Source organism: Loxodonta africana, chromosome 15 (assembly GCF_030014295.1).
Source record: "Loxodonta africana isolate mLoxAfr1 chromosome 15, mLoxAfr1.hap2, whole genome shotgun sequence".
NCBI lineage: Eukaryota > Metazoa > Chordata > Mammalia > Proboscidea > Elephantidae > Loxodonta > Loxodonta africana.
This window is the reverse complement of record NC_087356.1, coordinates 59,575,071-59,597,093: the sequence shown is the minus strand read 5'-3', so window position 1 is coordinate 59,597,093 and position 22,023 is coordinate 59,575,071. Positions and strand designations below refer to the sequence as shown.

General features: G+C 50.0%; 1 protein-coding gene across 1 annotated transcript in view; it reads right to left on the bottom strand.

The window, feature by feature from the left end:
- Window positions 1-7,399: 7,399 nt before the first annotated feature.
- Window positions 7,400-22,023, bottom strand: part of KIRREL3 (kirre like nephrin family adhesion molecule 3) — a 174,341-nt gene continuing 159,717 nt past the window's right edge. The window contains exons 14-18 of the mRNA XM_064268310.1: window positions 20,471-20,506; window positions 17,058-17,165; window positions 13,619-13,728; window positions 9,217-9,303; window positions 7,400-8,635 (exon numbers count right to left, since the gene is read on the bottom strand). Coding sequence (XP_064124380.1) covers window positions 8,192-8,635; window positions 9,217-9,303; window positions 13,619-13,728; window positions 17,058-17,165; window positions 20,471-20,506 — 785 coding nt within the window. The 3' untranslated portion in view covers window positions 7,400-8,191. The remainder of the gene's footprint in view (window positions 8,636-9,216; window positions 9,304-13,618; window positions 13,729-17,057; window positions 17,166-20,470; window positions 20,507-22,023) is intronic.

The following is a 22,023-nucleotide window of genomic DNA, read 5'->3' as shown; positions in this document are numbered from 1 at the left end:
GGCCTGGCAACCTGCTTCCCTTAAGATATTAGAGCCAAGAAAACCCTATGGGGCAGTTCTACCCTGTAACACATGGGGTTGCTATGAGTCAAAATCGACTCAACAGCAACAACTATATTCACATCACATAGTGTGCCTTAAGTTTGGACACTTCAGGTTTTTATTTACACTTTCGGAGGACATATGTACATCCAGTGCTTTCCCCCAAAGACTGCCTAGCCTACAAAAAATTGGAGCTTGGAAACAGTTCTGTGAGGCAGTAGGGTGTAGTCCACGCGATAATCCAGTGGCAGGATTGTAGGTTCTATTGCCTGTCCTGTCATTTAACGAGCGGGTAAACCTCTGCTTCGCTATGTGTAAAAGGTGATTATGCAGGCTTATAGCACAACGACATTTTAAGGATCGAATGGGAATATGGGTGTAAAAACATTTTGTAAAGTATGATATAAATATTAGATCGAAAAGCTGCCTTGCATAATAGAAATTACCGGAAAGTGTATGAAGCTTGTGAGGGACATCGGTAGGGCCAAAAACTTGCCCAGATATTGCCCAGGTACTGAGTATCATGGCTAGTTACAGAGAAGTCTTTGTCTTCAAATCACCCACAAGCTAAGTAGGGGAAGGTAAGACATCGTGAAATGCAGGCTTTGAACCGTGAACAAGCAGTGAGTTCCAGCTACTCTCTAGCAGTGGCATTCAAGTTGAACTCAGACACCTTTAGGGGTTCTTAGAGAAAGTGGTTTCTTGGGAGACATTATTCACTTCTATGGCATGCAGTATACCACAGGAGGTTCTAAACTAAGGTAGGGAAGTTAAACCTCAGAGTTGGTCAGCTCTCTTCTAAACCCTCTGATCTTTGTATGTCTTAATAAAACTCTTTTATTAAGCTTCAGAAAACTGTTCGGAGCATTCCCATGGTTTTGCACCCAATGTGGTTCCAGGAAATCAAATCTTTTTTCCAATTTACAAGTTTAAGGAGGTGTGTGTGTGGTGACAGCCAGTTTTCCTGTCCAGTTTTTTCTCGACGGGTTTAATTTTCTTGTTAGAGATCTTTGGGCTTCTTCATTCAAGACATAGGGCGGGAGAGATGGAGCTTGAGTCTTGTTAGATGTCAGAGTGAGGAGAAGCCCAAATATACTGGAAGATTCTACTTCTTAAACAGACGGCAGAGAGCTGGGAGCAAGCGGGAGAGACATAGTCCTGTCCCAGAGGGATAGTGCAGAAGGGCTTGACAGAACTTTTTAGGGAAAAATAAACTTTGGGAGGCATTTCTTACACCATTTCAGGTTTCCAGGGAATGCTGACAATTTAAATTACACCCATCCATTCAACAGAGCCATAGCTTCCTCTCAAAAGCCTTGTGAGACTGGGAGGGTAGAGTTAGGTGGACGGAGTGAGAGAAGGCTCAGATGTTGAAGCAACCCTAGAGAACTGAAGTTAGAATTACTGAATAAACTATTCCAGAACAATCTATTGTTCTGAGGCTTCCTAAAATACTACCAACTTTCACACCTAAGTGCCCTCCTTGCTCAAAAATGTGTTTTTTTCCTCATTATGCATACAGCTTCTCTAGGTGAGAAAAAAAATCACAAGAGTACAAGTTAAAGTCTGGTAGGGAGATTCCCTCCAGTCCTGTTTTTTTTTTTCCTCTGTGGATTTATGCTCCATCAACGGATCCCTCGCATGGCAGAATGGCTAGAGAAACCTTTAGAATTAAAGATCGGACAGGAGGTGCTTACCCGAAAATTCTGTTTCAGAAGTCCTGAATCCTTACCTATATCACAGTCTCTCTGCTGCCTTCTCTAATTAGTATTTCTCCCAGTGCAGTGCCTGTTAGTGTCACAGTTTTTCTAGTCAGTGGCAGCAGGGCCCTGGCCCTTTAATTTCCTTGTGAAGGTGGTAAAGGGGGTATCGTTAATTTAGTCCCTCTGTCCTTGTCTTCTGGTGGTGTGGTGGTTAAGAGCCACAACTAACCATAAGGTTGGCAGTCAAATCCACCAGGCGCTCCTTGGAAACTCTATGGGGCAGTTCTACTCGGTCCAACAGGGTTGCTGTGAGTCGGAATCGATCCGACGGGTTTGATGTTGGTTCGGTACTTGTCTTTCCCCAATTGGGGATGACCTTCAGGGGATGTATCCCTTCCTCTATTCAACTTTTATCCAGAGGAGCCCTTTCACTTTTGCACAATTGGGTAGGTTTCAGAGAAGCTCCGCCTAATGAAGGCCCCAATTCTCCCTCCACCCGAAAATGTTTCCTGAGACTTCACTTACTTTCTCTTTCTTTGAACATTAGTACTTTAAATTTGCCGCAAAGAAGGCAGTCATAAAGGAGCATTATTTGAACATTCTCAGAGCATTCTGCCGTATTTTCAAGGGCCATAAGGTTTAGAAGCATCAGAAGGAGATGCTTTTGGGTGTCCTGGGCTCCCCGATCAGGCAGTTCAGGGAAGCTTTCAAGCCAGGGCTTGAGGATGTCCATGTGGGTGGGCTGAGTGGATGGTCTCAGAGAGGAGAACTGGGAACATGGAGTGGCAGACAGATACTGGCAAAGGCAAACAGGGAACCAGGGGTGTAGACTACAAGTCAACAATGTATCTTGTGACCCCTGTATGTTCACAAAAGGCCTTTTAAAGACTTGTAGTAATGAAAGCTTTCAGACCTAACCTAGCCATTAGTGAGAAGGAGGGTGGGAGATGACCAAGGAAGTACAGCAGTTAGAGAGGCAAAGAACTGATGGTCCTCCTACCCCCACAACAAAAATCTGTTCATCTAAGAAAACAAATCCTTATTTTTAGAAAGAAGAGTAGCTTGAAATTTTCCCATCTTCCCATTTATGACTTGGATAACCCGTTGCCATCCAGTCGATTCTGACTCATAGGAAGATTGAAACCTATCAAGAAGGCAGGGAAAAGGTGATTGAAGTCTTACTGGAAATGAGAAGCAACTCTCACTATGGGGCGGGAGAGGGTTCTTTATCAGTGCTCTCAAAGACTGGTGCTAAAGCTGCAAATGGCTGGTTTGTGGTTAAGTCTCCTACAAACAACTTAGATAACAGGCTTTTAAAAGGCCTTCTTAACAAAAAAAAAAAAAATTTTTTTTTTTTCTTAAAGGGGAAGTAAAACTCAAGATTCAGTTCAGATGTCATTGGTCTCCGTCTAAATGTTTATGCTACTTGAAACTGGCATGCCAAGTGGTATTTTAAATGAATATCTCTATGCAGATTAAGATGTCGTTGTTAGGTGCCATGGAGTCGCTTCTGACTCACAGCCAACCCTGTGTACCTCCTCACAATTGGTGCTGTGTTTGAGCCCATTGTTGCAGCCACTGTGTCAGTCCATCTTGGTTAAATATGTATGCTTTTATATTAATAGTTTATTTTATAGGGTGTCTGTCACTTTGTTGTACTGTGGTGGCTTTTGTGTTACTGTGATGCTGGAAGCTATGCCACTGGTATTTCAAATACCAGCAGTGTTATCCATGGTGGGCAGGTTTCAGCAGGGCTTCCAGACTAAGATGGACTAGGAAGAAAGGCCTGGAGTTCTACTGCCCAAAATTAAGCAAGAGAAACCCTATAGATTACAAAAGAATTTTGTCCAGTGTAGTGCTGGGAGATGAATGCCCTAGGCTGGAAGGCACTCAAAAAACACAGTGGCCACACTAATGGATTTGAGCATACCAACGACGGTGAAGATGGTGCAGGACCGGGTAACATTTCATTCTGTTGTACGAGGGGTTGTGATTCAGTAGCAGCAAATGCCATAAGCAGTGTTTAGCTCCCCTTCCAGGAAGTGAGACATGGAATTCCTTCTGGCTCCTTTCCTCCTGTTCTGAGAAGTCTCCCAAGGACTGCCTCTTGTTTGTCTTCATTTCTTTGGGTCCTTTCCATTCAGGAAGTTCCAGGGCATCTTTGAGGCCTATTCCTTTGTAGGACTTGTGTAAATAGGCTTGGTCACACAGGGGTATGATGTGGTATTTCAGCTCTTTCTGTGGGAGAACTTCCTCAGCCATGAAAGTTGACGAGGTGGTAGAAATAACCCTGGCCTTTCCAGACTGATAGGAAGTCTGAGAATTAGAAACTGGGCTTCCATCCAGTAGCTCTGAGCCAATAATGAAGTTTAAAGCTTTCAGAGAACTGGATACTGGCCTTGGTGGGGTGGGGGTGGTTTGATACACAGAATAGCTTTGTTTCCCAGGGAGTCGTGGTCTTTCCAGGTCATTTCGGGACTTATGGTGGAAGTGTAGCTTGTCCTTACTCAGCCTGCCCCAGAATGGGTGCTGGCAGGTGGCCTTTACCATCCGCTGTTTTCACTCACACTCTAGGATAAAAGTGGTTTGAGTTGGCACTGTACGATGAGACATTTGGAGTGCCAAGAATGTGTATTTAAACCTCATGTTTGCTGCTTGTTAGCTCTGTGACCTTGGGCAAGTCTTCTGGCTTCTTTAAGCCTCACACCCTCATCTGTAAAATGGTGACACTTGGTAAAATCGAATCGCGAGGATTAAATAAGACTACAAACGTAAAGCAATTATTTCAGGAAATTCTTAGTCATCTACGGGGTCTTTTTGTTTAACACCAGTTCCTCTGCATCTCTGAGCCTTCCTGAGAAGTGAGTAGGGCTGGAGACAACGGAGGGATGCGTGGAGCTCAGGCCAGGATACTCTCAACACCACAGTGCTTGCTCTGGAGCTCCCAGGTCATCCTAAGGTTTCCCTCTGTTCTTCCCTCCCACCAAGACCTTGTTTGTCACTCCGACCCCTTCTTCACCAAGTCTGTGCTGCAGCTGTATATTGGAGCGAGCTTAGGACGTGGGCACCGCGTAGCCCAAGCTTTGATTGCAGCTGACCCGGTGGTTCCTGCTCAGCCTTTCAGTCCACATCCTGCCCCTGGGAGTGCTCGGATCACAGTGGGGAGAAGGGTGCATTCCGCTCTACAGGAGAACAGATTTCTTTTCTGCCCTTCTGGTTCTTATATGCCATAATCTTGGGTTCCAGGAAAGAATGGGTACCTCCACCCTCTTATGAGAGACAAGCATGTGTGGGAGTGGGGTGGGGGAGGTTGTAGTGAGGTGATGGGTGGGACTAGGAGGTAGATCTTTCTCCCATCTCCAAGGTGGGGAAAAACAGGAGAAATCAACAGGCAAATCCTCTCAAGGCATCTTGTCCTTATTCTGGCACACCATGGCATTTTGCATATGGCCTTGGGTCCTTTTTCCCTGTTAAAAAAAAAAACCAAACCCGTTGCTGTTGAATTGATTTCAACTATGGTGACCCCATGTGTTACAGAGTAGATCTGCTCCATAAGGTTTTCTTGGCTGTAGTCTTTACAGGAGCAGATTACTGGGCCTTTCTTCTGTGGTGCCGCTGGGTGGGTTCGAACCGGTCCCCTTTAGGTTAGTTGACCAGAAATCAGTTGTGCCACCCACCACGGGCTTTTCTGAAAAGGGAACGCATATATGGGAAGAAGGCAAGCTTGTCAAGACTCGCCTCGAAAAGCCAGAGGTCAGTATCCTGGCCAGAAGCATGCTGTGGACTTTGGATGTACTCTTAACATTTCTCATTAGTTTCTACACCCTCATCTTGGGGCCTGGCAAGGAAGATGCCTAGAGAACTCGGGAATTTTGAAGCAGTAGGAAATATGGTGGGAGCACAAAACTGCTCTGAGTGGAGGGGCTATAAAGGCTATGCTTAGAGGCTGTGGGTTGGGGCCCATCCAAGGAATTGATGTATGGAAAGAAGCAGCATGAGATTCTTGTGATGGAAGGTTCCTGTGATGGGTAAGGGCTGCCAAGGAAGGTTGGAGGACGGGGCTCTAAAGCTTATGAGGACCTTCCAGCCTTAGGAACAATTTGGATTCCAAATCTCCATTTGAATCCTGTCCTCTGAATTAACACTTCTATTTGCCCCTGTTTATCCATCCATTGGAAACCCTGGTGGTGTAGTGGTTAAGTGCTATAGTTGCTAACCAAAAGGTCAGCAGTTCAAATCCACCAGGTGCTTCTTGGAAATTCTATGGGGCAGTTCTACTCTGTCCTGTCGGGTTGCTGTGAGTCGGAATTGACTCGGTGGCAACGAGTTTGGTTTGTTTGTTTTTATCCATCCATTTGGAGCTCTGGTGGTAGAGTGGTTAAGAGCTTGGTAGTTTGAATCTACCACCTGCTCCTTGGAAACCCTATGGGGGCAGTTCTACTCTGTCCTATAAGGTCTCTATGAGTCAGAATCTATTCGAAGGCAACAGGCTGGTTGTTGGTTATCCATCCGTTCTGTCATCACTATGTCAAGTTTCCCACCCAAGGAAATCATTTTAAAAACATTACTTGAATCTCATCTTAAAGTGCTAGGGTGCTTGGTGGTCTTGGCTCTTTCAACGGATCCTCCTCCCCTGAATACCTAATGGAGGGAGCTTCCTCTGCAGAATATGCTGAGAGAGAAGGCCTAGAATGACCCCTCTGATGCCCAGTGTGACTCCTATACCCATTAGCTGTATTTGGCATCAGTTAGGTGGTTGGTTAGCCCTGTTTTTGCACATCCTCTGAGTCGCACACATCCACACAGGGCAGGACTCTGTATGTAGCCCCTACTGGCACAACCGGAGCTATCAACGCCTTTCCTCTTATAGGAAAGTTGAATCAAAAAAGGCATAGAACCTTGGGTTCCCGAAGCTTACTTTGAGCTCTTGGGTTCTGCCCCTGGCTCTGCAGGAACCAAAGGACCGGATGGATTTGTTGGAGTCCTGGTCCTAACATCTATTCTCAGATGGTGAGCAGGAGGGGTGAGGTGTGGGTGTAATTTCCCTCTTGCTGCTGGAGTCTTACTCAAGACAAGACAGACCATTGTTCTTTGTGTCAAGCTTTGCCCCCTGAGATTCATCAGCCGAGCTGAGTCTCATCACCTTAAAGACCTGACCCTCTTTCCCCTTGTTATGGATCGAACTGTGTCCCCCAAATTTTGTGTTGTAAATCCTAACCTCTATGCCCACGGTTATAATCCCATTTGGGAACGCGTTGCCTTTGTTACGTTAACGAGAAGAATTAGTGTAGGATGTATCTTGAGTCAGTCTCTTTTGAGATATAAAAGAGATTAAAAAACAAGCCAGAAATCAGAGGTGGGGGAAGAGAGATGCCAAGCCACAAGAAGATCACCTAGGAGCAGAAGCTCAAAAAGACTAGGATCTTCCTCCAAAGCCGAAAGAGAGAAAGCCTTCCCCTAGAGCCGGCAGCCTGAATTTGGACTTCTAGCCTTCTAAACTGTGAGAAAATAAATTTGTTTGTTAAAGCCGCCCACTTGTGGTATTTCTGTTACAGCAGCGCTAATGACTAAGACACGCCCCCCCTCACTCTACAACCCTGCACCTGCCAGCAAAAACTCTCTCCAGTGACTGTTTAACAAACCCTGGCCAGAGGAGCTCTCACACTTCTTATATTAACTCCGCTTGTGCTGTGGGTCAGGAGGGGAGTCCACAAAGCAGGGGTGGGTGGGAGCTCTGGATCACACAGCGCAGGAGGGGCGCGGTGCGCAAAGCGTTCACCAAGTACTCAGCCTGGCCCTCCTTCCCCCCCACCCCCCGCCCCAGTGCACCACCTCAGAGTTCAGAGGCATCAAGTCCAAAGACGGAACTGCAAGGGTATAGACACACAACACCAAACAAATTGGGGGCGGGCTGCTGGCCAGGGTGGTGAGAGACGTTTCTTTGGCCAAGGCCGTTTCTGGCTCTCAGCCTCCAGGTAGGGGCTCTGGGCAGCGCGGGAGCCGGGATCGCTGGGGCAGCTCAGTGTTGGGAAGAACTTCACCCCGCCCCCTTCTTCCGGGGCTTTCTAGGGGCACCGACACAGGGGTGGGGCTTATGGGCAGAAAGGGGAGAGAGAGCCCACGGGGAGATCGGAGAGTGGACGGCAGTTTCATTAAAGCGAAGTTTAGAGCTGCCAAGAGGTTCCGTGGGAGGAGCGGTAGAGGGACCTCTGGCAAGGGGCTGAAGGGTGGCCGTCCACCCGAGCACAACACCCCCTGCCGCCTCCTCCGCCCAGTTGCCCTCAGGTGCACGGTAGCTGGGCCGGGTTGTGCTTGATCAGAGCTTCGAAGGAGGGTGCTGGAGAGGCACTCGGAGGCTGTCCCGGGGTGGGCTCTGCAAAGTGCCCAACCCCGTGTGCCAGCTCTTCTCCTCCTGCCCTCCCCCGGCCTCGCCCGGCCTCCAACCCTCAGACGTGAGTCTGCATCCGCCGCTGCAGGGGCCGGCTGGGGTCGGAGTTCTGGGAAGAGGACTGGGAGTGGTGGGAGGAGGAGGCTGAGGCCTTGCTGGCCTTGTCGAACTGCACGTAGCCGTCCTGCTTGCCGCTGCTGCTGACGCTGCTGTCGCACTGCGTGTCCAGGAAGGAGCTGCTGTCACTGAGGGAGGCCCTCTGGAACTCTCGCTCGCAGAGCTCGATGGACGAGCTGCCCATGCCCAGCACGAACCTCTGCCCGTAGTCGTAGAGGCGGCTCTGGCCGCTCAGGGTGCTGTAGATGTTGGTGAAGGACATGCCCGTGGGCACCCGCTGCTTGCCCGCAGGGCGCAGGTCCGGCTGGCCGCTGGACAGCGAGATGGTGGGGGTTGAGTGATGCTCTTTGAAGGTGTTGACGCTGTAGTAGCCGTTGGTGGGATCCTGGGAGGGGCGAGAGCAGGAGGCGCATTACTGGGCATTGAACCCAGGGGGTAGCTGGAGCTGAGCCAGTTCCTGTCTGTCGCTCCAAGGGATGGGGACGACGGGAGGATAGGAGCCAGCGGGAAGGAGTGGAATAGGGCTGCAAGGATCCTCAGCAGGAAACAGCCGGGGCATTAGCATGGTGGGGAACTAGAAGATAGGGCTAAGGCCCTGAAGGGAGAGCAGCAGACAGCCGGGGGTGCCTATGGGCATGTTTTGTTATGTCAGGGCAGTGCAAGGTGATTGGAAAATTAGATTTCAATGGTTTGGTTTTGTCCAGAACATGGATACTTCATTTGGAAATTAATGTGAGGAGGCTGTGGGAGCGGAGAATTATGGGAACCCAACCTTAGTACTCTCAGTTGGGGTAGAGAGAGCAGGGGCCAGTGTCCCACCTTGGGCGCTTGCCCCTTAGGTGGCGCTGCCCTTTCTCTTCTGTTACTTGCCCTCACTATTTGAGCTCTGTATGGACTTGGGGCTCGGGCAGGCAGAGCTGAGGCCAGACTCCACAGCTGTCCTGTCTCCTCAAGGTCTGCTCTTACCTTCAGGTTCTGGAACTCCTTCTCTTCTTCTTTGAGAACCTCCAGCTGCTTCAGCACAGAGTCTTGTTGGAATTCACCCCGGTCCATCTGCAACCCAAAAGTGGCTGCTGAGTGAATGGGAGAAGGCCTAAACTTCCATTTCCCCCAATGTTGGGGAAATGAATACAAAATATTGCCATGTTGCTTCGCCCTCACCGCTACCCGTCCCTGTGTGGACCACGGGAAGCAGGTAAAGGAGTCAGGATAAAATTCCGGATCTCCTCTTTGTGGCTGAACCCCCATCCTAAGAGATACAGAGGCAAGGGGGCAGGTCTCCAAGGCCGCACTTTCTTTCCTTGGACTAGGGTGCCCCCACCAGAGGGCTCACTTTGCTGATGCAATCTGATATATTGAGTATTTATTGAATTGCAGGCCAGGCATTGTGCTAAGGGCCAGGGTTATCAGGTTAAGATACATCTGTGCTCATCAGAGAGATGGACCTTTAATTACAGGACAGCATTTATCCATTGCACACAGGTGGGGCTCCTGGCAGGGCAATGCATTATCCAGGGCTAGGGTTTAAAGAAGGCCTTAAGAAGGAACCACAATGAGTAATGACATGTGCGATGCCAGCAACGTGGGACACACAACAATGACTTAGATGTACTAAAAAGCTATCTTCTTTACTGGATGCCCATCAGCCCAGAGGCAAGGATCACTTCTTGTTTATCTTTGGGTCCCTGCTACACCTAGCACCATGCTTTGCATGTTATGGTCATGAGTCAAAATGCTTTTTGAATGGAGTCACATTTAATTGTTTTGTTCTTTGATTTGCCAGTGCCTAACACAGTGCCGAGAAGCCCTGGTGGTGCAGTGGTTAAGCTCTTAGCTGTTAACCAAAAGATTGGTGGTTTGAACCTACCAGTGTTTTGCGGTAGAAAGATGTGGTGGTCAGCTTCTGTAAAGATTACAGCCTTGGAAACCCTATGGGGTCAGGTCCACCTTGTCTTACAGGGTCTCCATGAGTCAGAATTGACTCGAGGGCAATGGGTTTGGTTGGTTTTAACACAGGGCCTGAGATAAAGCTATAAATGTTATGTTTATATTGAATGAATGACTGAAGTGGCATAGCTCTGAATTACTGAAAATTAAAATAATAATTAGACATGAGATGAAAAACAAAGAATACCCTGCACACAGTGGGTGTATTAATTACTCTGCATAACCACGGTGATGCTTATCCTGTGACACAAGCTTCCCATTTATCACTTCTGCTAATTACATGATCTGTGCCAGGCTCCCACCTCCTCCCTGAGCTGAGCTGTTTCTTCTCCCTTGCAACCCGCCTCCCTGGTCTCTTTTCTGAGTTCCATGGAATCAGCCAAAGTGCTTCCATTCTGTTACTTCCACACTAATACTGCTTCCTCATTTTCCTGTAAATACTTGGGCTTTCCCAGCAGATTCAACTTCTCAGCTGACTCTCCTTGACCACACACAGAGGGCCAGAGGGCGGGGAGTGAAGGAAGTGGGGGAAATGGAGGAGCCCTTGGCAAGTCCCTTCTGCTGGAGTTATCCCCATAGTTCCTCACTGGCCCCTGAGCGATTCCAGCTCTTTTCTGAGGGTTTGGATGGGGTGATGTGGAGACCAGTTGCAGCCAAGTGACCAACTCGTGACGTGTCAGAGTAGAACTGTGCCCCACAGGGTTTCCAAAGGCTGACTTTTTGGAAGTAGATTGCCAGGCCTTTCTTCTGAGGCGAAAGTTTAGCAGCCGAGCATGTTAACTGCATCACCCAGGGACTCCGGTCTGAGATAGTCAGAGGCAACCCGTATGTCCCAAGAGGAGGGAATTTGAAGCCCCACTCGATCGGAAGGGCAGCCTGAGTACCTCCATGTCAGACTGGATGAAGCTCGTCCGCAGAGACGGTCATTTCTTCTTAGGTCTAGGGGGTGGCTTCCTCTTTTGTCAAATTAAACACTCTACTATGTATCAGGCACCATGTTAGGCCTGGGGGAAACAGACGTTGAGTAGACTCAGGGACGTTACCTTTGTCCTTGAGGAGCTGTGGGATAGCAGGGGAGGCTGATTTGTAAAGAGCAATGCCCTAGAGGGAGGAACATGCAAAGTGTCTGAGAGAGCAGAAAGCACAGAACTCAGCCAGGAGTGGAGGACAAGCATGGAACGTTTGGGAGGAGGTGACCGTTGAGCTGACTCTTACAGGAGAATGCAAAATCCCACAGACAAAGTCAGCAGGCAGAGGGAACAGCCTTCGTAAAGCCGTGAAGGCCAGGAATCACACGTTCTTTGGTGTGGTTGGGGCGCAGGAGGTTTTGGCAGGAAGATGAAGCTGGGAAGAAAGGTGGGCAGACACCTCCCGATGAAGGGCCTTGATGACATGCTAGGCAATTTGGACTTTATCCAGCAGGACCTGTGTGGGGAGGGGCACTGAGGCTTTAAAGGAGGAGAGTAAGATGGTCGAGCTTTCATTTCGGAAAGACTTTGTGTTGGACTCTGGAGGGGGGATTGAGTAAAGCAGGAAAAGCCTAGAATGGTGAGACCCGTTAGGAGGTGGCTGTAATAGTCCAGATGAGCGATGGTGAAACCTGAACTGAGGAAGTGACAGTGGAGTGGAGGTGGCCACAGGTGTGTATTGACAGGACCTGTGTATCAGTTGGATACCCACAGTAGCAGAGGAAAAAGTCAGTTCAATTCAATAAACCTTTGAGAGCATCTACTGGGGTCTGTGTAAGGCCATAGGGACACAGGGATGAACAAGTCAGCAGACGCATGGAAGTGGCTCACCATCTAGTGAAGACAGGTCATTTCAGAGCCATACAAATAGCTAACATTTATTGAGCACGTCCAGCATCATTGAGCACTTCCAGCTATGATTCTAGAAGCTATGCCAACGGTATTTCACATTCCAGCAGGGTCACCCGTGGTGGACAGGTTTCAGTAAAGCTTTCAGACTAAAGCAGATAAGGAAGAAAGTCCTGGCAATCTACTTCAGAAAATTAGCCGATGGAAACCTTATGGATCACAACAAAACATTGTCCAATATAGTGTTGGAAGATGAGCCCCTGAGATTGGAAGGCACTCAGGATACACAGTGGCTGCAATAATGGACTCCACCCAGCATACCAATGATCGTGATAGTGGTATGGGCTGGGCAACGTTTTGTTCTGTTGTACACGGGGTCACCATGAATTGGAGCTGACTCTACAGCAACGAACAAAATCGAGCACTTGCTGTGTGCCAAAGTGTTCTAAGCTCTTTACAGGCAGGAACTCATGTAATCCTCACCATAGCCATGTATATTATTACTTTCATCCCCATTTCACAGATGAGGGCACTGAGGCACAAGGAAGCCTGCACAAATCCAGTGTATTACAGCCATGACATAGTATGTACTAGAGGCTTTCTAGTCTCCTCTCGTTTTCTTTCTAGGTTTCTGCTGGGACAGTTGGGTGGATTAGAGTCCAGTAATGGGGGTCATCACCATCTGTCTGTCATTTTGTCATGATGTGGTGGCTTGCATGTTGCTATGTTGCTGGAAGCTATACCACTGGTATTTCAAGTACCAGCAGGGTCACCCGTGGTGGACAGGTTTCAACGGAGCTTCCAGACTAAGACAAACTAGGAGGAAAATCCTGGTGATCTTTTGAAAAATTAGCCAATGAAAACCTTATGGATCACAACAGAACATTGTATGACGCTCTTGCTTCGGACATGTCATCAGGAAGCATCCGTCCCTGGAGGAGGACAGAATGTTTGGTGAAGTCGAGGGCCAACGAGGGTGTGGGAGACCCTCGGTGAGGTGGATTAGCACAGTGGCCGCAATGATGGACTCCAGCATGCTAGTGATCATAAGGATGACACAGGACCGGGCAACATTTTGTTCCGTTGTACGTGCCAGCTCCGCAGCAGCTAAGAGCAACAACGATGGGGATCAAGAAGAGGAGGAGCAGGTTCCAGGTTGCTGGAGAAGTTACGAGCTTGCTTTGGAGGTACAATCCAGTGCCTGCAAAGGGATCTATGCTTTTTACAGATGTTCTTGGGGGAGGGAGTAACATGTGCTGAATATAAAATCTGTGTATCTATGTGTGTAGGATGTATGTTACACAACAACACGTTGCAGCAATTTATACATAGGTCTTCTCTCCCTACTGAATACTCAGGGTCTTTGGAGGCTGGTACTGCATCTTAGATGCTTGAGTCCCCTGGAACACCAAGCACAATATGGCGGGCACACAGTAAATATTCATTGACTGAGGGTATGTGCCTGGTCTATTATGAAGGGGGCTGCCCATCTTGAATGATGCTCTGGTTTTCGAGGCATCTTGGGCACCTAGGAAGCCTTTTCCCAGGATGTTCAGGGAACTGGGCTCACCGGGTGGGGATGAGGGATACAATAGCATTCTTACCATCAGTTGTTTAATGGTGGGGTGCTCTTCAGCTTCCCGGCCAGAGGTAGGCTCCTTATGGACAATCTCCACACGGATATCATTTTTGGCTGACACAACACCTTTTAGATCTGGATGTAACATAGGAAAGTGTGGATGATAGACTCAGTTCTCACCTCAGGCATTAAGGTCTGAGACATCAAGCCCCCCACTTCTGCCCCATCTCCCAAAGTTCACCCCCAGCCCCTGAGCTCAGCAGCTTCACCCTGCCCCCCACTGACAAAATGTCTATACAGATATTCTATGTGCTGTTTGGGCTGCAGAGGAAGCTGACTGCGTCACTGTGTGGCACCATGTCACCTGCACCTCCGGCCTTTCACTGCCCTTCCCGTGTCCTCATTCAAATTTGTCCACTTTGAGGTCTTTTTCATTCTACTAAATCCTCACCTCCTAGTGTTCTTCGATGGTTATCAGGGATGTGAGGGGGAGAGAGGAAGAATCACTTACTAGACAGTAAAATCAAATCCACTGCCATTGAGTCACTTCCAACTCATAGCGACCCTATAGGACAGAACTGCCCCAAGAGGTTTCTAAAGAGTGGGTGGTAGATTTGAACTGCCGACCTTCTGGTTAGCAGCCAGGCTCTTAACCACTGTGCCATCAGGGATAGTAGACAAGTGTTAATTCTAGTGAAGGGAAAGGTAATACACAGTATGGGGGAAGTCAGCACCACGTGCCAAGGTAAATGAAGACACTGAGAGGTACACAAGAATGATGGACAACTGTGATAAATGCTATCACATACACAGTTCTGTGACAACAGTAGTAACAACCAAAAGTTTGTCAGTGGTTACATAGGTGGATATATAGTATGCTGTACAGGTGTGGAGAGCGTATGGAAGTACGGCACGTGCATATATAGGTGTAGTTGTGGCATTTGTATATACATATTTTTATGTGTTGCATATATATTCATACAGATAGTAGAACACATAAGGGACACAGTTATGGAAACTTCCCAGACATATCCAAATACCTTGTGGGTTTGAAGGCTCAGGACTATAGTCTTGTGGACATCTAAGGTAATTGGCAGAACATAGTTCATAAAGATAATGTTCTACATCCTAGTTTGATAAGTAGCGTCTGGGGTTTTAAAAGCTTGTGAGTGGCCATCTAAGATACAACTACTGGTCTCATCCTGTCTGGAGCAAAGGAGAGTGAAGGAAACCAAAGACTCAAGGAAGCAATGAGTCCTGGGCCACCACATGAACCACAGCCTCCTCTAGCCTGAGACCGGAAGAACTAGATGGTGCCCGGCTACCACCACCGACTATTCTGACCAGGAACATGATAGAAGGTCCCGGTTAGAATGGTATAAAAATGTAGAACAAAACTCAAATTCATAGAAAAAGACCAGACTTACTGGGCTAATAGGGACTGGAGGAACCCCTGAGACTGTCACCCTAAGACACCCTTTTAATCTGGAACTGAAGCCACTCCTGGAGGTTACCTCTCAGCCAAATAATAGATTGGCCTATAAAATAAACCACAACACTCGTGAGGAATGTGCTTTTTAGAACAATCAACTATATGAGATCAAAAGCAAAGATGAGAAGGCAAGGAGGGGCAGGGAAGCTGGATGGATGGAAATGGAGAAGGCAGTGTGGAAATGGGGAGAGTGCTGACACATCACAGGGATAGCAACCAATGTCATGGAAAAATTTGTGTATGAACTGTTGAATGGGAAACTAATTTGCTGTGTAAACTTTCACCTAAAACAAATAAAATGTCTTAAAAAAAAAAAGCACAAAGGGAAAAAAGAAAACATCCTCACTTCCTTCTAGAAGACCTCTCTGACCTACCCTACCAGTACCTGATCTCTCAGTTAATAGGATCACAGATCTTAGAAAGGGCCATGAAGTTACATGGTCAATGTCATGGATTGAATTGTGTCTACCAAAAATGTATGTCAACTTGGCTAAGCCATGATTCCCAGTATTGTGTGGTTGTCCTCCATTTTGTCATCTGATGTGATTACTCTGTGTGTTCTAAACTCTAACCTCTATGATGCTAACGAGCAGGATTGGAGGCAGTTATGCTAATGAGGCAGGACACAATCTACAGTATTAGATTATATCTTGAGTCAATCTCTTTCGAGATACAAAGGAGAGAAGCTAGCACGGAGGAGTGGAACCTCCCACCACCAAGAAAGAGCTGGGAGTAGAGCAGATCCTTTGGACCTGGGGTCCCTGTCCTGAGAAACTCCTAGACCAGGTGAAGATTGATGACAGGGACCTTCCCCCAGAGCTGATAGAGAGGGAAAGCCTTCCCCTGGAGCTGGTGCCCTGAATTCAGACTTCCAGCCTCCTGGACTGTGAGAGAATAAACTTCCATTTGTTAAAGCCATCCACGTGTGGCATTTCTGTTGTAGCAGCACTAGATAGCTAAGACAGTCAGTTTCCCACCCAAAGAGGAACCTTCTCTAAAATCTTCCTGACCTGTGGAAGTCTAGCTTCCAGGATGGAGATTTACTACTTCTAGAGGAAGCAGTTTGCTGTTGAATAGCGCTGCTAGCTAAAATATGTCCCTCTATAATTTTCACTGAGAGGGCAGTGAGGGAGATCAAGGGAGCCAAGGCTGCTTAGCGTGGAGTGGAGAAAACAGAAGGGGACACAACAGCTTTCCTCCCAGATGTGAAGGCTGCCAAGTGCTAGCAGAGTAGGCTTATTCTGATGATTCGTTTTGTGTGTTAAGCTCCAGAATTTTAGAACAGGAAGGGGTCATAAAAGCCACACCATGTATAAATGAAAAAACTGAGGCTTGGCTTGCCCAAGGTCACGAGGTAAACAGGTGGGACAAGAAGACTGCATCTCCGTTGTCTGTACCTCCACCCTTCCAAGCCATTCACTCTTATAGATATCTGTCTATCGCACATAACTTCAAAGCTATGCCCGGTATGGGAATTCCGGGACACACACTTCTTCGAGACAGCACACACACCAGAATTTCATTGCTAATGACTAAAGGCCTCTAAGTCTGGGCAAAGCAATTCCTTGAATGCTTTCTTTCCTTGCATAGGTGACCTGCTTTTCTGGTTGAACTAGCAACTCTCGAAGGGCAAGAATCAAACCACCTCTTCCCCTCCCCGCCCCGCCCTCAATTTCAATACAGTTTCAGGTTGAGAGTGCTATATATGTTCAGCCCAAAGGGCTACTGACTGCCCTGTCTGATGACGTTCCTTTTGGTCCAGTTCCACATCAGTTAAGTGCCCACTTGTGTGCCAGATGCCACGCAAAGCACTGCCAGTCAAAAGATGAATAAGACCCGTCCCTGTCCCAGGAGCTCATTGCATTGTTAGGACACCTGGCATTGCACTCCTGCTTACTTGCTCTCCGGGGCAGTCTAAGCCTGGCCTTTTTCTCTGTCCCCCTCCCTGAGATCCCAGGTCTCCCTCCCGTACTTCTCTGGGAGCGGGCACAGCAGAAGGCCATGATGGTTGCCATGAGGACGAGGAAGGCCACGCCAGCTCCTACGGCCACCCCGATGATGACTGCCATCGGCACAGACTCTGTGGGAGAGAAGCAGGCATAGCTGATGAGGGGCTGGCAGATGGGCTCAGTACCGCCCAGAACCTTGCCCAGTCCCCTTGGGGTAGCTCCTGCCAAGTTGGGGCCAGACCACTGCCAGGTGGGCCCCTCCTGGGAAATGGCTTGGTGGGCCCTGGGTGAGCGCAGGCGGAATCCAACAGGGGTCAGCTCCAGCTGAGCTGTAAAGAAGGGGCGGGGACACGGGGGTGGAGGAGAGGGCAGGGAGACACGGGGAGAGGGGCAGACACTGGACGGATAGGCGGTGGTGGAAGGAGAGGGAGGCAAGCCAACAAGAGAGGGGAGGGCTGGGCCAGGGGGCAGGAGATGAGGCAAGGAGATGTGGTTCTCTTTGGTATTCTGCAAGAAATATTGTTCCGTGCGGTGATTGGTGAGTCATAAGTGCCGGCTTTGCTTTGAAGAATGACTATGGCCACTGCCCTGGGGTGTCCAGTTTGTTCTTTCCTCCTCTTCCCTTTCCCAGGAGCACAGAGACTAGACATGGAGAACCAGCTTTTAGAGCTGAGGCAGCTTCCCCTCAGGGCTTGCTGGGCAACAGGGGTTGTAGCTCCCAGATGCCCAAGTCTTGGGGGTCAGGGGACCCTGGCAGCAGCACTGGGCAGGGCAGTGGGATTACAGCTCCCCAGCACCCCTTCTTTAAGGAGAAATTCCTCTTTTCTTTGACTCACCCTGTCCTCTTCTTTCTCCTCCTAGGCCAGCCCTCTGAGCACTCTGTCTACCCTTCCCATGAGAGAGGACCCTGAACTCCAGGCAGGCAACTCCAATCCCTGCTGAGCTTCTGTGGTCTTCTCTTGCCCTCGGAGAGTTGGGATGGAGATGGGCAGGGTGGTGATGGCTGGGGGTTCTTTTTCTGACAGCCCTGGCCCTCTGTGGTTGCATATGGGGTCTGAGGACATGCCTTGGGGGTGTGCCCTGAATACTCCATCAGGACAGACTCACAGAATGCTGGAGCAGGAGACCTTAGGCACCACTGAGTGTAAGCCTACCATTTTACAGACAAAGACACTGAGGTCCAGAGAAGGGTCAAGGATGCACAGCCACAGCAGAGCCAGGACGAAATCCAGATCTCCTTTCTACCGCTCCCACCATTTGCCCTGCCCCTACTCCGTCTACTATGTCACATGGCGTCCTTCAAACCTCATGCTCTGTACAACACTCGAGTAAAGAGCAAGGAGCTGGAACCAGGCTGCTGGGCTGTTAGACCTGGACTCCATCATTTCTTTGCTAAGTGACCTTGAGCAAGTCACTTTACCTGCTTATCTGTAAAATGGGGATGGTCACAGTGTCCACTTCATAAGGTTTAGGGGAGTGAATGCTGGTTAAGGCCTTGGAACAGAGCCTGGCACTTAGCCCTATTGAAGTGTTTGCTACTGTTATTGTATGGGAAGTGGGGACTGTAGGAACTGAAGAGAGATCTTTTTAAAGAACTGAGCCCGCCATTCTACCATCAGTGTGAGTGACCTTGTGGGACAGTTAGGTATTTGCTCTGGGGCTGTGGGTTAACCTCTTATTGTCATTTTCTCTAAAGACAGGAAGAAAACCTCCAACCCTGGCCCCTGGAGATGCTCCGGAGAGAGTTGGAACCTCCCAGTAGGCCATATGAGTGGCTGCGCTAGTATATTTCTTTTCTGCCCAAGGATTGCATATTAACTCATTAGTTACCAACCTACTGATGGCTGAGACCACTGTGGGATGACGGGGGAGGGGACAAAGAGGAAGTGGGATCAGGACACACTCCAGGATTGAAAATGGAAGGTGTTTGGGTCAGTCTCAGCAGTCCGGACTGAGAAAATGGACTTGACCTCAACGCAGTTGGGCTTCTTCTGACAAATAGACAATTCTGCCTCCAGGTTTTAAGGAAAACTGCTTTGGGAGCTCATTGGCTCCAGACTTTGACTTTTATTAGTGGGGGGTTGATCCAGTTTGTCCCTGGAGTCCTAGTAAGTTTCCTTAGAAAAACTCTGGTCTTGTTTTAGCTGAACTCAGAGCCAAAAGGTGACCTTGGAAGGTTCCTAGCCTCTTCGGGACTCAGTGCCTTATCTATAAAACGAGAGCGTGGGGAGACCGTGTCTAAGATACCTTCTGAGCCTGGCATCCTGTGGGGGTGCTGGAGAACTGCCCAGGGTGAGCTGGGGCAGAACAAGAGGAGGAACCTGGGGCCCGAGTGGTGCCCTGGGATGACTAGTCCTTTTGCAGCTTGCTTGTCTGTGTGTTTCTCCTTGCTCTGAGGTGTGCCCTGGGCTACTTTGTGCAGGCTGTTCCTCCTGGGGCACAGCACCCTCCCACTATCCCTGGAGAGAGAATGGGAGGGAGCGACTGCTCTCTGGTTCAGTGTTCTCTCCATCGGGGTATTTGGGTATGAGGACTCTAAGCCATGAAGAGAGGAAGGGCAGCCAGGAAGCTCGGGGATGAGCGTAACAAAGTGAAATGGAGACAAGAGGTGATTCCCCCCCAGCACCAGGGGTGCTCTGAGGGAGGGGGTCAGGGAGAGCACAGCCAGAGGTGGTTGGTGTTGCCTCTTCCCCAGGCTGCGGGGGCCTGAGAGCTTGCCTGAGCCCTGGATTTGTGCTCCCACAGGGGCATGTCCGTGGCCCGTGAAGCTTGCTGAAGGATGGGACACTTCCACAGGTCCCTTCAGGCCAGACTGTCAGGAGAACCAGGGCAGAGGACGTCCAGGTCTTCAGCATGGCATTGGTCTGCCCTGTGGGTCTGGCATGGGGGAGGGGGCACTTGTCTCCTGTAGGGCAATGCCCAGGAAGCCTGATGAGACTTTGTGCCAGGTGCCTGGGAAGAGAGGCCCTGCCCCACAGTGGCGGCCCAGTGGTGAGATGACACATGTCACACAGTGGGGGAGGCAGTGGTCAGCGACAAGACATGGATTAGACAGGCCACGCCAGGCTGGGGCGCGATGGCTAAGCTGTGATTATGTGAAGAAGCAGGATGAGCCAGGCGGCGCCTGGAGAGAAGCCAGGACCCGGAGAGCTGACCCCAGGGGAGGAGCCAGGGCTTTCCCTGAGAAGAGATGGAGGGATGGAGGTGAGGGGACCGAAAGCCAGGGTCCCAGAAGGAGGGATCTGGAGGCCCTGGCAGCAGTGACAAGCTGGCTGGGACCCCTCCCCCTGCTCTGCCTGCACTAAGCCTGGAGCTGTGGGGGAGGGCAGAGTAAGTGAGGGCCCACACAGGCCTCTGCCCCCTCTCAGGCTCCCTTCCCCACTAGCCAAGAAGTCCTGCCCCCCTCCCCGGACGTTCTTATCATATCCTTCCATACCTGCTTCCAGCCCGGCTCCCGACTTCATTTCCGAACCTGTTTGGAAATAAAGCAAGCGTCCACAGCCAGGGCCTGGCTGGCCAGGGTAGGGGGGCTGGGGGGAGGTCACCTGGAGGGGCTGGGGCCAGGGGGCTCCCACCTTACTCATGTCTCTGGGACCACCCCAGATCCAGGCTGGCAGGACTGAACTTGGAGTTCATTTAGAGTGACTTGAGACTCCAGAAGGGAGGGACCAGAGAGAGGAGCAGAGAGGGAGGCTGGGGAAGTGGGTGAGACAGTAAGGGAGAATGGGATAGGGCGCTGGGGAGCAGACATGGAGGGTAAGCAGGCCGAGGGTTGGAGATGATGTAGATGATACTATGCAAGCTGTGTGAAAGCATTATGCAAAGCAGCGCCTCTTAGCGGGAGGCTCTGGGATACCTATCTAATCCACAGGGCAGCACCGGGGCCTGGGGGCCTAGCTAGGGATACCGCCTTGGCCAGAATCTCTTGCTAGGGCCTGAGAGGCTGGGGGTGGGCCTTCACCTCAGGATGGGGTGTCAGAGACTCTCAGGACCTAGGTCTCCTGGACACTCTGCCTTCCAGGCCCGCTGAAGTCTGTCCCAAAGCCTAGGTCAGCTGAGCACAAACCCCTTGCCACCATGGGACTCTGCCTAAGCCAGCAGAGGGCCAAGCTCTGCAGCCCATCTCAGGACAGGGTGTGTCCCTGCTGTATCTGCAGTTCTCTGCAAGTCCGTCCCTCTGCACCCCTCTGAGGCAGTGCTCCCTGCCCTATGGGACCCTGAGCACAGACTGGAGTCTCTATAGCCCCTGACCAGGAGCTGGGGAGTCTGTGAACTGAGCCACAAAGAGGGGCCTCTTCTTCCCTCCTTCTCTGCCTCAACCACTGTCTGCCCCAAGCTGCCCTTCTGGCTGCTGTATCTTCCAGAGCTCTTTGCTCTTGGCTGAACAGTGGGGTCTGAGACTGAACTGTAGGGGCTGACAGCCTAACCCCCACTCCCCATCAGGGATCAGGACAGCTCAAACCTGACATCTTAGCTTTGGCTCGGGCACCCCCCGGGGGACTTTTGGATAACTGGACAAGCTTGTTATCTTCATTGGGGCTGGGTCAGTTCCCCAACACATCCATCTCAGTTTATTCTCCGGGCTGTGCCCAGGGCCCTGGCTGTCTACTCCTCGGTGGTCATACTCTTTTTAAGGCCGGTTTGGCTTCAGGCCAGGGCAGTGCACAGAAGCCAGAGCCTTCAGAGTTGCTTGGTGGCCTGTTATCAGGACCAGTGGCTTGTCTCACTCTGTGGCCACCTTTTCCTGAAACATCTTTCCTCAAGAACCACCGCTCTAAGCAATTTTCCTCCCCTTTTTGCTTCCTGGTGGAGGCAGGCCTCCTTGCTATGGGGCAGCTGGGGCCCCAGGAAGGCAGCTGCCTTGCCCAAGACCTTGCCGAAAGTAAGGAAGGGCACTGTGGCTTGTCCTGACCCCAACCTGGCCTGTAGCCTTCCGCTAGGAGTTTTGTCTGCTCAGGACCCCGGGAGGCCTTGCATGTGGCTGCCCAC